The following is a 14,783-nucleotide window of genomic DNA, read 5'->3' as shown; positions in this document are numbered from 1 at the left end:
TGAGTGTCACTTTTGGTGACTAGAACAGAAGGACCATAGGCAGCACTGCCTTCGACCTTCTCCATCAACACAAGCACTTTGGGGTCAAATACCCGAGGAAGCTCAGAGCACTCAGCCAAGGGTCTACCATGCCTCTTGTAGCCCTCATTGCAGTGCAGAACATCAACTTAAAGAAAGTCCTGGGCAGACTGAAAGTCCCAGAGACATTTGATTACTCCATCATCCGCTGAGTCACTATCTGAACCCACACTGTTCCCTCTGAGCCACACACCGCCAGGCACCAGGTATTGGATTCTTACACAGAGGAAAACCCTATTAAGCAGCAACTACTACCCCCCCATTTTAGAGAGGTAAAAACTGAAACACAGAGGCAATTAGTAACCCAGAGCTATTAAGTAATTAAGCCATCTTTCTAACAAGGTCCACTGCATCCAATATGCATGCTTTTACCCACTATATTGCACTGTCTGCCTTCTTATTCTTATTCTTAGGGCTTAGTAAAGAAAGCCCACTTCACATTCTGAGACCTAAGGATTTGAATTACTTACTACTGAGGAGTTACTCAATATGCAGTCAAGATTTATCAACAGTAAAAGAGCTGACTAAATTCTTTTCATATGTCAAAATGATATCAAATACACCTACCATTAAAGGGACTATTCCATTGCTTCTCAACTTAGGAACACTTAGAAATGTGTGGACATGGGGCGCCTGGGTGGCTCAGTGGGTTAAAGTCTCAGCTTTTGGCTCAGGTCATGGTCTCAGGGTCCTGGGATAGAACCCTGCATCAGGCTCTCTGCTCAACAGGGGGTCTGCTTCTTTCACTCTCTCTCTTTGCCTGCCTCTCTGCCTACTTGTGATCTCTGTCTGTTAAATAAATAAAATCTTTTAAAAAAAGAAAAGAAAAAAAAAAAGAAAACACATTTCTTTGTTGTCATTAATCACGGGGTGCTACTGGCACCTAGTGGACAGAGGCCAAGGATGCAGCTAAAAATTTTAAAAAGCACAACACAGCTCACCCACAAAGACCTGGAATTTAATTAAAAAAAAAAAAAAAAAAAAAAGTCAGCAGTGCAAAGGTTGAAAAACCTGAGGCCATGACAAAGAGTGTGGATGCAAAATCCTCACTGATCTAACAGGACACAGGTCCCACTACAGAGGCTAGTGACAGGTGACCATTCTTGTGGCCCCAAAAGTTTGGTGCCTGGGCTACACCTTCCCCTCCTCTATCAGCTCCCATAATCCACTAAGCATGAAGACAGAGCTTTGAGATCCTAGATGGGCCAGTCTTGCACTTTGCTACAAGTTGTAAGTATTTTAAGGGCAATGGTTGGAATTAATAGTAAAAACTAGACTTGGGCATTAACAGTTTATTATCCATACTAACCCACTGTCAATTTATCATACATAATTGAAGAGTGGCTCCTACCATAAACACACAGATTTATGATTCCCAAAAGTTTTAGTCTGTGAACAGAGAAGCCCAGAAAGAAGGCCTGGTGGTCAAGACAGAGCTGAGCTTCTGTATTGGTGGAACATGTTCACAGGTACCTGCAATTCAGTCTAAGAAGAGCATGCAGACATTTCTAATTTGAAAAATAATTAGCACAGCTCCTTATTTGAAGTATATAACCACAGCATTTATTCAATTAGAAGTTAAACTGAAAAATGTTTATCAGACTCTAACTGAAGGTGAAGTCAACAGGCCATAGTGGCCAGGAGTTAGGAGGTTCAAGTGAGATCTAATCGAGGCCTCATGATTATAGGCAACCAACAAGCAAAGCCCTCCTTGGGCCAGGGACCCCTGGGAGTCCTTGGTGGTATCCAAACCATCCACAGCAGACCTGGGTTTCCCCCAGCAGCAGCAGTCTCCACCACTTACTAATTAGTGTCATTGTTTTCATCACCATAATGAATGGTCCAATTCTATTCCTCTTCCAGCACATCAATGCACAAGACAGAAAGTTCAGTCAAAATCAAAAGTCACAAACACATTCATTTTACACATCTTTCAGAAACTAAGAAAGAAAATGGAGGTTTCTCCAAGCTGTGGTACCTGGAGGCTAACTGGAAAAACTGAAGGTAGCCACACCTTGCAGACCTTCAAAACCTAGAGGAAAAACACTTGCAAACTCATACACACACATGCACTTGCCCTTAAAGGGAAAAAAACAAAACAACAACAAAAAAACTGGCTAAGTGACTCCTAAAGACAAGATTCCAGAAACCCATAACTAACAACATACTCAATGAAGAGAAACTGAAACCCCTTCCTCTAAGATCAGGAACAAGATAAGGATGTCTACTCAACATAGTATTGGAAGTGTTAGAGCAATCAGACAAGAAACAAAAGACATCCAAATGGAAAAGGAAGAAGTAAAACTGTCACCAATGGCAGATGACATGTTGCTACAGAAAACCCTAAAGACTCCACCAAAAATCTTAGAATAAATTTATTCAGTAAAGCTTCAGAGTACAAAATATACAGAAATCTGTTGTATTTCTATACACTAATAACAAAGTAGCAGAAAGGGAAATTAAGAAAACAGTTCCATTTATAATTGCACCAAAAAGAATAAATTACCTAGGAATAAACTTAACCAAGGAAGTCAAAGACCTGTACTCTGAAAACTATAGAATACTAGGGAAAGAAATCAAAAATAATAAAAATGGAAGGATTATATTATGCTCAAAGAATGGAAAATTAATGTTAAATGTCCATATTACCTTAAAAATCTACAATTCAATATAACTCTTATCAAAATACAAACAGCATTTTTCAGAGAAGTGAAACAAATAATGCTAAAATTTGTATGGAACGTCAAATTACTCTGTAGAGAGCCAAAGCAATCTTGAGAGAGATGAAAAAAGATGGAGGTAGCACAATCCCAAATTTCAAGATATAACACAAAGCTAGAATAATCAAAATGGTATGGTCCTAGCACAAAAAGAGACACGTAGATCAATGGAACAGAATAGACACCCCGGGGGAAAAAAAAAAAAAAAACACCACACTTTTATGGTCAGTTAATCCATGACGAGGAGGATTATACAGTGGGGAAAGATTATACAGTGGGGAAAAGACAAGCTCTTCAATAAATGGTGCTGGGAAAATGGACAGCCACACACAGAAAAATGAAACTAGACCACTTTCTTATACCATACACAAAAGTAAACTCAAAATAAACACCTAACTAATAAAGTCCTAAAAGAAAAGAAATGCCATAATCTTTTGGACATTTGCCCAAATACTGTCTTAGCAACATTTTTCTAGATATATCTCCTTAGTCAAGGGAAACTAAAGCAACAATAAATTACTGGGACTACACCAAAATAAAAGGCTTTTGTGCAGCAAAAGAAACCATTAGGGGGTCTAGGCAGCTCAGCCGGTTAAGCGTGTGCTTTAGGCTCAGGTCATGATCCCAAAGTCCATGGATTTAGCCCTGCATCAGGCTCCCTGTTCAGCAGGGAGTCTGCTTCTCCCTCTACCCTTCATCTCACTCCTGTTCTCTCTCTCTCTCTCAAATAAATAAATAAAATCTCTTTAAAAAAAGAAGAAGAAGAACCCATCAGAAAAGTGAAAAGGCAACCTACTGAATGGGAAAAGATATTTGCAAATGAGATCTCTGAAAAGGGATTAGTATCCAGTATTATATAAAACTTACACAATTCAACACGAAAACAAAATAATGTGATTTAAAAATGGGCAGAGGATTGAATAGACATTTTTCCCAAGACATCCAGATGGCTAACAGACATATGAAAAAATGCTCAACATCACTGCTCAGCAAGGAAATACGAATCAAAAATACAAGGAGATGACTTGTAATGGCCACTGTAAGAATCTGGAGCCCAGCAGAGAAAATAGGTTTCTGAGAAGCAAGGGGAAGCAGTAGTAAGTTACAGAGGAAAAAACAGTAGCTTTACAAAATAAACTAGCATGCTTATAATGAATTCTCCACCCCTCCCCCAAACACACTTAAGACCTAAAAGCAGAGGACACTGCTTACACCAAGGAGTCACAACGTTGGGGAGAGAAGCAGGACCAAGAGTCAAGGTGGAAGACCTTCTAAGATATCCTTCTAAGATATCCAACTGACCAGAGAATAAGAAAGGCCAGAAGCCTCTTGACAGACTTAGAATACTACTGAATAGAAAGTACTTTTTAAATACAATATATCTTATAAAATAATCAATAACATAAAAATTATAAAATATGACTATAAGACTGAGTAAGCTGCTATACAATAATCCCCTTCCTATTCAACTCATTCTAACATCTTTGGAGACCATCTAGGATATGACATTTTGGTACCATAAAGGGGAAAGAAAAAAAAAAAAAAAGGCAGGGGAGAGAAATCTGCAATAATAAGAAAATAGCTTTAATAAGTTTAGAAATGTACACAATATAATTACACAATTACACACATCTTTTATTTTTCCCCCCTTAGAGAGAGAGAGATAGAGCATGCATTCAAGCAAAGGGTGTGGGGGGAGGACAGAGAAAGAGAGAGAAAGATAATCTTAAGGAGACAGAGCACAATACAGGGCTGGATTCTAGGACATGGAGATCATAACCGGAGAAGAAATCAAGAGTTGGACGCTTAACCAACTGAGCCACCCAGGTGCCCCTGATAACACACAACTAAACTATGTCTATTGACATAAGAATCATCTAGAAAACAAATATTTATGTCCTACAAAAATATCTGTGGCACCTTGGTTTTTCAAATTTTTGATGCTGAGATGGTAAGGAGGGATGATATCAGATATCAGATCATATTGTTACTTCGTAAGAACTAACAAAGGACAGAAAGATGATGCTCGTCACGGGTTAGTAAATGGGTATTGATAAGAGTAATCTGAAAGCAATCCATTCTCCATATACATTCGTTTCTAATTATAAGATATTTTAAATATATGAAAATAAAAGTACACCAATTGATACTGGTAACACCAATGCACCCAACTGCTAGGCGTTAACTGATAATAACATGGTTGTTTCAGAATTTAAGACATGAAATATCAGAGACACAGCTAAATCCCAACTACCCTAAGCCATCCCTTGCTCCTCCTTCCCTCCCCAGGAGTGAGCCTGGTCCTGAGTTACGATCAGGTCATGTCAGTAATGTTGTGAATCACATACAGTATAACTCCACAGAGCTTAATCTCCTTGTTTTGTTTCTAAAGAGAACTTCTGACCTTTATAGGAATATTCTAGGTAAATATAAGGTGTTCTTTACCACTTGTTCTCAAGTAGACTTCTATATTGTAATGAAATCCATAATGGATAAACTCTGAAAGATCTTTGATTTCCAGGTTATCTAAAAGCAGGTTATTTCCAATCTCGAGTTCCAATTATAGCAAGGAAAGCCACATTTTTAACCCTCCTCACCAAATATTTATGAAATGTCTATGTTCAGGGCTTGAAAAAAGAATTTACTACTCAAAGAGGGATCACCAGGCTAGCAGCATCAGCATCACACACAAATCCTGGCCTCTGGAATCTTAGTCTTTCCATTAGCATGATCTCCAGACGACATGCCTGCACATTAAGTCTAGAATGGTTTAAAGAACTCAGAAAAGTGACAACATAGACCAAGGCTGAACCAAATCAACCACCATTCTGCCAAACTTATCTTCTTCCTATCAGACAATATGGCTTTCAGGAGTTCTGTCTGCAAAGTCCACATATCAGTCTCATTAGACTGGTGGCTCTCGACCACCAGGCCTCCTAAAAGACACTTGGCAATGCCTAGAAACATTTTTGTCATAACCCGGGGGGACAGGTGCTACTGGCATCTAGTAGATAGAAACCAGGGATGCTGCTAAACATCCTACAATGCAGAAGGCAGACCTCCACAACAAATAATTACCTGGCCCAAAATATCAACAGTGCAAAGGTTTTTGAAAAAACAACTAAAACTAAAACTGAAACTCTTCCTCAATTTCGACTAAAATAATCAGTCAACTGCAGTAATTTAATGAACTGATTTGAGCATCCACATCCCATGGGGTAAAAAATAAACCAGTAACTATGAACAACTTCACATCCAACACTCTGAAGAGTGTAAAGTTCCCACAAGACCTCATACCAGGGGCGCCTGGGTGGCTCAGTCAGTTAAGCATCTGCCTTCAGCTCAAGTCGTGATCCCAGAGTCCTGGAATAGAGCCCCACATCAGGCTCCCTGCTGAGCAGGGAGCCTGCTTTTCCCTCTCCCGCTGCCCCTCTCCACAGCTCGTACTCTCACTTGCTCAAATAAATAGAACCTTTAGAAAAAGAGAGAGTTCATACAAAATCAATAATCATCAACATTGACAACCAAGACCAATACAGTAAAACAACAAAGGTACATGTTGTAATATTTCATAATTATACAACCCAAATTCTAAAAATACATTGCTATCACATATCCTTGTGTAATAAAAACATTCCAGTATTCACTTAATTTTTCATTTTTCTCCTACCATACAGGATGATTAGTGAAGAAACACTATGGCCACTTCAAGATGACAAGCCCACACTGGACTAAATTGTTTCACTGAAACAAAACCTGCTATCAAAAAAAGAAAAAAATTAAGGTAACTGAAAAGACTGTCTATATTACCAAGAGCTTTATTAATTTCATGAAATTTCTTCTCCAGAGAAAGTAGAATTATGACACTAAGAATAGTTGAAGAAGATGGTCCTTATGTAAGAACGAGAGAGGTCACTGTGTATAGTTACACAAAAGAGGAGTAATGAGCCTCAGGCTGACAAAGCATGTTTTTATTAAAGTGAATATTTCTGGAGTGACCAATGCTTTGTATGACTTGTATTGACTAAATTCTGCCTACTAAAGAGAGCACCCAGAGGTTATACGTAATTCTCTACACTTTGAAATACTTAAAGTACCACAATCCTCAGACCTTATATCATGCTAAGGAGCAAGGGCACTCACTTTAAATTAGAATAAATCTGTGGCACTAAGCCACAGTTCTAGCTGTGCAGCAAGATTGAAAGAAAGCAATTCACCGGTTCCTTTGAGACTTTAATAGTTATCTTTTGGTCTCATAAATCTCATTCTGCCACGTTCGTTAATTATGTTACCAAAGACCCAAGTGACAGAAGAAACTAAAATATTTCATTCCATTTCATTGTCCTTTACCTGGATTTGTGGGACAAGGAAGTCCCCCACAGGGGGGACTTCTCCCCCTAGGAGAAGCTAAAGACATACTCTTAAGCGTTCCTTTTTTTAAAAGTTCTGCCACATATAGAAATCTTTCTTCACTGTAGTCTCAAGAATTTAGGTAGCATTGTTTACTTTCCTAAAGCTTTCAGTACAGAAATTCTAGATGAACTCCAAAGTAACTACATGGGCGGGACTGACTGGACCTCCACAAACTGCCTCACCAGATCCTTTCCCACTTTTTCTTCCTTTGCCTGTCTCTCATCTTTAACAGGATGGGACAAGCTGCTTAGAAAGAGTGAACCAACCAAGAGCCAGGAACAGAAAAGGAAGGGTAGTTGGATCACATGAAGACATCTTTGTTTGCTTTCTGATTCACTTGGTTCTTGTTTTTGTATCAGTGTATAAAACCAGCATCAGTATGTGACTATATCCTCCACTTATGAAATGATTTGAAGTTTTAGTTAGGACCCTTCATCAGGACATTGAGTCATCTCTACATTAAAGATAAGGAGAGACTGGGCAGATGTTACTAGGTCCAAGTGACACAAACAGGTCTCTGTCATGATCTTGTCCAGCTTTCCATCCAACACATATTCCTGCCTTTTGGTTTCAATATATAATTGTCCTCATTTCCTGTAGATGCCTCAAGATAGCTTTGTTTTCACACATCTCTCAATTTATCACTGTATAAAAGGCTGCCATACTCTGAGACACTAAGACCAAGTACAGTAAAACATGAATTAGAGGACACAATGCACTACCACAAACACCAATGCTCAAGAAAAGAAATATTTAACAGTTTAAAAATTACTACCAGAATTGTCTTGGGCTTACTTTCAGCTCATTCCTCATGTGGAGTGTACCTTTGTCTCTGCTGTGCCTAACCAAATAACAACACAAGCAACAGTGATACCCTGCTCTTTTCCCCAATCAGCATGTATCAAACCTTTCTAACCTAAAACAGCGACTCTTACCTGTGATTGCTTCAAAACAGCAAGAAGGAGTTTGAGGGGAAAAGACCAACCAAGCCTTTAGCATTCACTCCATTTCAGAAGGCTCTTCTGCTCTAGAAGTTCACCTGGATCAGTTGTGCTCCTCCATCAACCTCAAAGAGAGGAGGGGAGCTAGGAGGCAATAATGCACATCACAAGAGCATCTGTGCTCAGATTCTCAAAACTTTCAGGATTCTGAGAATGCAGTTCTGGACCCATGACATAAGGCCATCAGGAGAGAAGACCAATTATTTAGTAGATACACTCATTGCCATAGTAGACACTTAAAAACAGAAAATGTAGCCCTTTGCTTACTACCTAAAATTTGGAACAGGTTATAGAAAACCTACAGAGAAGCAAATGACTACAAACTACTATGATCACAGCCAAGTGTGCAGTAAGTGAGATTCCCTTCCAAAGGAAGTGCAAGGAATGGTAAAATCAAATGGCTAAGAATATTTCCACTTTTGCCGTATGGTATGCATGAAGAAGAATACACAGAACCAATGTATTCTTGTGTAAGAAATAGCACACCAAGGGGCGCCTGGGTCGCTCAGTAGGTTGAGCCTTTGCCTTCAGCTCAGGTCATGATCTCGGGGTCCTGGGATCGGGCCCCACATCCAGCTCTCTGCTCAGAGGAGAGCCTGCTTCCCTTCCGCCCTCTCTCTGCCTGCCTCTCTGCCTACTTGTGATCTCTGTCAAATAAATAAATAAAATCTTAAAAAAAAAAAAAGAAGAAAGAAAGAAAGAGCACACCAAGTTCGCACATATGATTGTTTTATTTGGAATGTGATTGAATTTCATACCCACATTTCCAAACTTAACTTTCTCACATGTCCCTCGTTTTACTAACATAGTCACTCACTCACTGTGTTATAAAACACTGTGCTTGGCACCAGGAATACAAAGATAAATAAGATATATTCTCTGATCTCAAAAGAACCATTATCCTCTACAATCATTCTTTCCCACGATCCCTGGCTACCTATAAATTTCTTAAGAGCAAGGATTCATGTCTTAATTTCCCAGATTGCCCGTCCTTTTATTACACAAATATTTTAACTATCTAATGTCCTAAATATAATGCTAGAAATACAATGGTTAAAAATGACATGATCTCTCTATGAAAGGGCTTACCACAAAAGGGGGGGGGGGGAAGGGGAAATGAGCTTTGAGACAAAGAGAAAGGCACAGAACCAGGAGCACACTTACAAAAGGACCTATGTCCAAAATGTATGTAAGATAGGTTTTTAAAAAAGTTAAGGTCTGTCAATAGCCCCTAAACTTAATATATTAAACAGACTTCTGGATAAAATGTTTTTTTTAGTTTTGTTACTTTTTGAGACTATATTCAAATGAGTACTTCTGGGGCACCTGGGTAGCTCAGTCAGTTAAACATCTGCCTATCTGCCTTCAGCTCAGATCATGACCTCAGGGTCCTGGGATGGAGTCCTGCATCGGACTCCCTCCCTCTTCCTCTGTGCCTCCCCCTCCTGCTTGTGCTCTCTCTCTCTTGCCCTAATAAATAAATAAAATATATTAAAAATAATAAATAAGTAAATAAATAAATGAGTACTTTCTAGAACTTGGGAGTCTTAAAAGGAACTGTTACCATTTTAGGAAAACGTTGATACCATTACCTACAGCTCTCAGAATGTCCTGCTTCTCCCATTTCTCTTTCCTGTCATCTGTCTATTCTTCCCTTTTCAAAAGGATGGAAGAGATGAAGGGAGGGAGGAAGGCAGAGAGGAGGGGGTGTCCAGCTAATATGGAGCAAACACTTAATTTCAAGAATGTGACAAGTATATCCACTTGTCTTTGTTCGATTATTCAACAATTTATTTATTAGATGCTATAAGTGCCCTTTGAGTGACTGCCTGACATTGCTTCCCAGGCCTCACCTCCAGAAGTTACACAATGATCAATTCCACCACCACACAGCCTCCAGAGGAGTCCTGCTCCCGGAATATCCTCATCACTCAGCAGATCATTCCTGTGCTGTACTTTGTGGTCTTTGTCGCAGGGACCCTTCTCAATGGTGTATCTGGATGGATATTCTTCTACGTGGCCAGCTCCAAGAGTTTCATCATCTATCTCAAGAACATTGTTGTTGCCGACTTTCTGATGAGCCTGACCTTCCCCTTCAAGATTCTTGCTGATTCGGGACTCGGGCCGTGGCAGATCAATGTGTTTGTGTGCAGGGTGTCTGCTGTGCTCTTCTATGTCAACATGTACGTCAGCATCGTGTTCTTTGGGCTCATCAGCTTCGACAGATACTATAAAATTGTAAAGCCTCTTTTGACTTCTTTCATCCATTCAGTAAATTACAGCAAACTCCTGTCAGTGGTGGTCTGGATGCTCATGCTCCTTCTGGCTGTCCCCAACATTATCCTGACCAACCAGAATGCTACTAGCGAGAAGGTGACGCATATGAAATGTGTGAAACTTAAAAATGAAATGGGACTTAAGTGGCACAAAGCATCAAACTACATCTTTGTGGGCATCTTCTGGATTGTGTTTTTTCTGTTGATCATTTTCTATACTGCCATCACAAGGAAAATCTTCAAGTCCCACCTTAAGTCCAGAAGGAATTCCATTTCAGTCAAGAAGAAATCTAGCCGCAATATATTCAGCATCATGTTTGTGTTTTTTGTCTGTTTTGTACCTTACCACATTGCCAGAATCCCCTACACACAGAGCCAGACAGAAGCTCATTACAGCTGCCAGTCAAAAGAAATTTTGCTCTATGTAAAAGAATTCACTCTGCTACTATCAGCTGCAAACGTATGCCTAGATCCTATTATTTATTTCTTTCTATGCCAGCCATTTAGAGAAATATTATGTAAGAAACTGCACATCCCATTAAAAGCTCAGCATGACTCAGAAACTTCCAGAACCAAAAGAGGAAATATAACGCATGAAAGCACAGACACTTTGTGAATTCCCACCTCCTTTCAAATAAAATCCATGTACACATATTGCAATCTTCAGTTACATAAGACTAAGTAAGAAACATGTCCATGCTCTGGGGCGCCTGGATGGCTCAGTGGGTTAAAGCCTCTGCCGTCGGCTCAGGTCATGATCACAGGGTCCTGGGATCAAGCCCCACATCACCTGCCTCTCTGCCTACTTGTGATCTCTCTCAGTCTAAATAAATAAAATCTATTAAAAAAAAAAAAAAAAAAAAACAATGTCCATGCTAATAAGTATCATCTCTAGGCATTACAATCCAATTTAGAATAATAATAAAAAGAAAATACACGTTTCCCTGCTTTTTTATAACATCAAAGAAAAAAGTAATACAGGCGTTACTCCATTTTATTCCATTGAAACAGAAGATTTAAATCACTAGCCTGGGTCAGTTAATGTAGAAATTAGAATAGCATAAAGAAAATAAGAAGCTATCAAGACAATTCACTGGGGCATCTTCCTTCTCTAAATACAAGGATTAAGTTATGTGATTCTTTTCAACAGGGTCACTAAAGATCAACTTAAAAGTAAGCACAGTTTGATAAAGAACTAGGGACCTGTTTGTAGTGAAAAAGTCAAGTGTTTTCTGATTTGAAGACAAGCAGACCAAGAAAATCACTTAAGAAATCCCCTACTGATTTATCTATCTCATGGCACTTCAAAGGAAAGTTGATATAAATTCTCTTCTTTGCAGGAAAAAAAAAAGTAATTTTTCTGGTAGCACTCTGAGAATAAAATAAGGTACATTTTAAATATGTTTTATCTGAAGACTTATTAAGCCACTACATGAGCCTGGAACTCTAGTGTTAAAATACTTCTAGGTGGACTCTATTGAAGGAAGCTGGATATTGATAAGTGCACCAGTAACTTCCCCTGTTCAATGGTATAGGGAAAAAATACGTTGACTGGGACAAAGGCACACACATACATACATACTGTGTACATACATATATCTAGGGGCAGGAGAAGCAGTTTTCTTAGAAAGCAACTGGACTTGAAAAAAAGAAAATCTAAGATTTATAATTATGAGTGAAAAATTAAACATAAAATGAAAATTTATATATGTCACATTGTTTTTGAAAAAGCATTTGAATTTAAAGTGTGCAGATATGGGATATGGTTACTAGCTTGCAAGTTATCAAAACTAAATTATTTTTCTGCTATTAACTGGCTAAAAGATATCCAGACCATCTTCCAAATGTTCTTCACAAACATTTTTTAAGTCAAGTGCATATACTTTTTTCCTCTTGCTGTAATATATACTAATAAAGTGAGTATTTTCAATAGCGTTTGGTTTTTCTTTATTAAAAATCAAGGTAGACGTGGCACCTGAGTGTCTCATTCGGTTAGGTCCCTGCCTTTGACTCAGGTCATGATCCCAGGGTCCTGGGATCAAGTCTCACATCTAGTTCTCTGCTCAGTGGGGAGTCTGCTTCTCCCTCTCTACCTGCCCCTCCTCCTACTTGTGCTTTCTCTCCTTCTCTCAAATACATAAATAAAATCTTTAAAAAAACAAAACAAAACAAAAAAAACTTTTAAAACTGACGGTAGGAAAAAATAATGCCAATTTTCTTCATAGTCATGACATGCGTGGTTTCTTTAATACCCTAATTATGCATAAAGGAAGGAAGACAGTTACCTAGAATAGTCAGAATTTTTATTTGCCACAGACTTTCCAAAATAACTATTTCATATGCTCTGGGACCTCAATAGATTTTAAGAAAAACTCGGAAAATACACCTCACATTAAAGAAGAGCTAGGAAGGTATTTACTCTGTGTCCACATTCCATCCTCATAAAAACTCTCTGCTCCCAAATGTGGGTCAAATATCCTCTCTCAAAAAGAAACAAATCACCAATCTATGACAAACATGCTTGGGAAAACTAAGCTTGCCATTTATGTTTGGCTAAATACATCTGCAAAAGAAACTGGCTGTTCTTACTCTTCACAGTTCCCACTGGCCAGGGCAAATGAATCAACACTGGTGTTTCACATGCGTCCCCGCCAACCCTACACACAGACACTGGGCCATAGGAGAAAATGAAAGTAAAAAAGAAAAGGAGGAGCACCAGATAATGTCTTTGTTTACCACTGTGCTAAAGCAGATGGGTAATGCGGACATCAAGGTTTTTCAGGAAACAGCATGCAATCCAGGTAAGAATAAAAGCAACCATTGATTAACAGTTACTGCGTATCGGGTCCAGAATTAAAAGAAATAGAGTAGAGCAATGGCAACAGTGGATCAATCCAGAAACTTCCCTGAGGTAACCAGTACTTTTTTGTTGTTTTTTAAATTATGTTATGGAGTAATTTCTGTAGCTAGTTTATAATACAGTTTTATAATATATATTTTCCTCTAAGAAAGTAAATTAACACAATCATATTGCAGAAACAGTTAAAGTATTTTTAAAAAGTGACAAATGGGAAAGGAAAGCCTCATGCTGTTAAAGTGGTTCTTCTGTGGGGATGTCCTTCATGAAAAGATAATTTGCATGCCACTGATATCTTGCAGAGAACTGGTGAGCAAAAAGTACTAAGAGCTTTGTACCGTTGAAGACCACACCGTACCAGTTCTCTCCCAACCCCTCCCCACACAAACCTCACAGTGTGGTTTACCCAAAAGGAAATCTCATATCACTCTGGGAGGATGGTCTGATGTCATAGCTATTTTTTGTATTAATAAAGATACTTCTTCTTGTTGTTGCCCAGAGTCAGAGGATAGAAATAGCAGCAATGGATTTAAGGACAGAATAGAGAGCTAATGGCAAATACTTTATTAACATTATCAAGTAGAAACAAAACTTGTATAAGGGTGTTTTCTAGAATTTCTGGGTTAATCTTCCAGAGGAAGTCAATGTATCAGAATTGTTTAATTTGTAGGTGACCAAAATATACAACTAAAACTGGACTTCTGCAATAAAAAGAGATATACTGGCTAACAGACCTAAATGTCCCAAGTTGTCATTATAGCTTAATTTAAGTGCTGATTGGGGGCCTCAGCTGATGTAACAAAAGCTGGTTTATAGCATTTTTGCAGCCACCTTCCACAGTATTAGGAACTCAAAGGAAGCTGTGGGCTCTTTTTCTGTGGTAGCAAAACAAAAGAAGCATTTCTAGACCTTAAATCTTCACAGTCAGTCCTCCAGAGAATTTCTTCAGAAACCTGGAACTTGGCTTTCATTGGATCATACCAGCTTATTTTCCATTCCAATCTGTGGCCAGTGGAATCTGACATGCTGGTTGTCAGTTATGGCCTGACCCTGATATGAGAGGCAGAGTGGGCACTGTGATAGGCCTATGGACAAGAACCGCAGAAAGTGGGTTTCTCAAAGAAGTCTCGTTTTTACTGCTGAGAAAACAGAGTCCAGAGGCTGAGGAGATAACGAACAGATGAGCACCCCTAGCAGCAGGCAGCCTTTTGTAAACAACCACTGTCCGAGTCACGTATCTCAGTGGGCAGCTTTCATGGGTAAACTTAGATGATTATGATGTTTGTTTCCTGATTCTTATCACAAAAGTTTCTTTTATTAAAAAAAAAAAAAAAACTTAAGAATATTTCCATATAGGTAGCTGACTCAATTACACAACAAAATGGAATCATGGTTCAGTTAAAATCTAAGAGTTCCTATTAATGGGGGATTTTTAGAC

General features: G+C 38.7%; 2 protein-coding genes across 18 annotated transcripts in view; one reads left to right on the top strand and one right to left on the bottom strand.

Moving 5' to 3' along the window:
* P2RY14 (purinergic receptor P2Y14) overlaps positions 1-12,418 on the top strand; it is a 54,183-nt gene extending 41,765 nt beyond the window's left edge. For all 3 annotated transcript variants that reach the window (XM_082709927.1, XM_082709928.1, XM_082709929.1), the window contains 2 exons: positions 6,476-6,582; positions 10,059-12,418. In XM_082709927.1, the coding sequence (XP_082566053.1) occupies positions 10,082-11,104 (1,023 nt within the window). In that variant the 5' untranslated portion in view covers positions 6,476-6,582; positions 10,059-10,081 and the 3' untranslated portion in view covers positions 11,105-12,418. The remainder of the gene's footprint in view (positions 1-6,475; positions 6,583-10,058) is intronic.
* The window catches only part of MED12L (mediator complex subunit 12L), a 322,213-nt gene that overhangs the window by 188,785 nt on the left and 118,645 nt on the right, over positions 1-14,783 (bottom strand). The window lies entirely within an intron of this gene.

The sequence above is a fragment of the Mustela nivalis genome (assembly GCF_964662115.1).
Source record: "Mustela nivalis genome assembly, chromosome: 1".
In the NCBI taxonomy this organism is placed as follows: Eukaryota; Metazoa; Chordata; class Mammalia; order Carnivora; family Mustelidae; genus Mustela; species Mustela nivalis.
The sequence above is the reverse complement of the archived record's forward strand: the minus strand, read 5'-3'. Positions and strand labels throughout refer to the sequence as shown.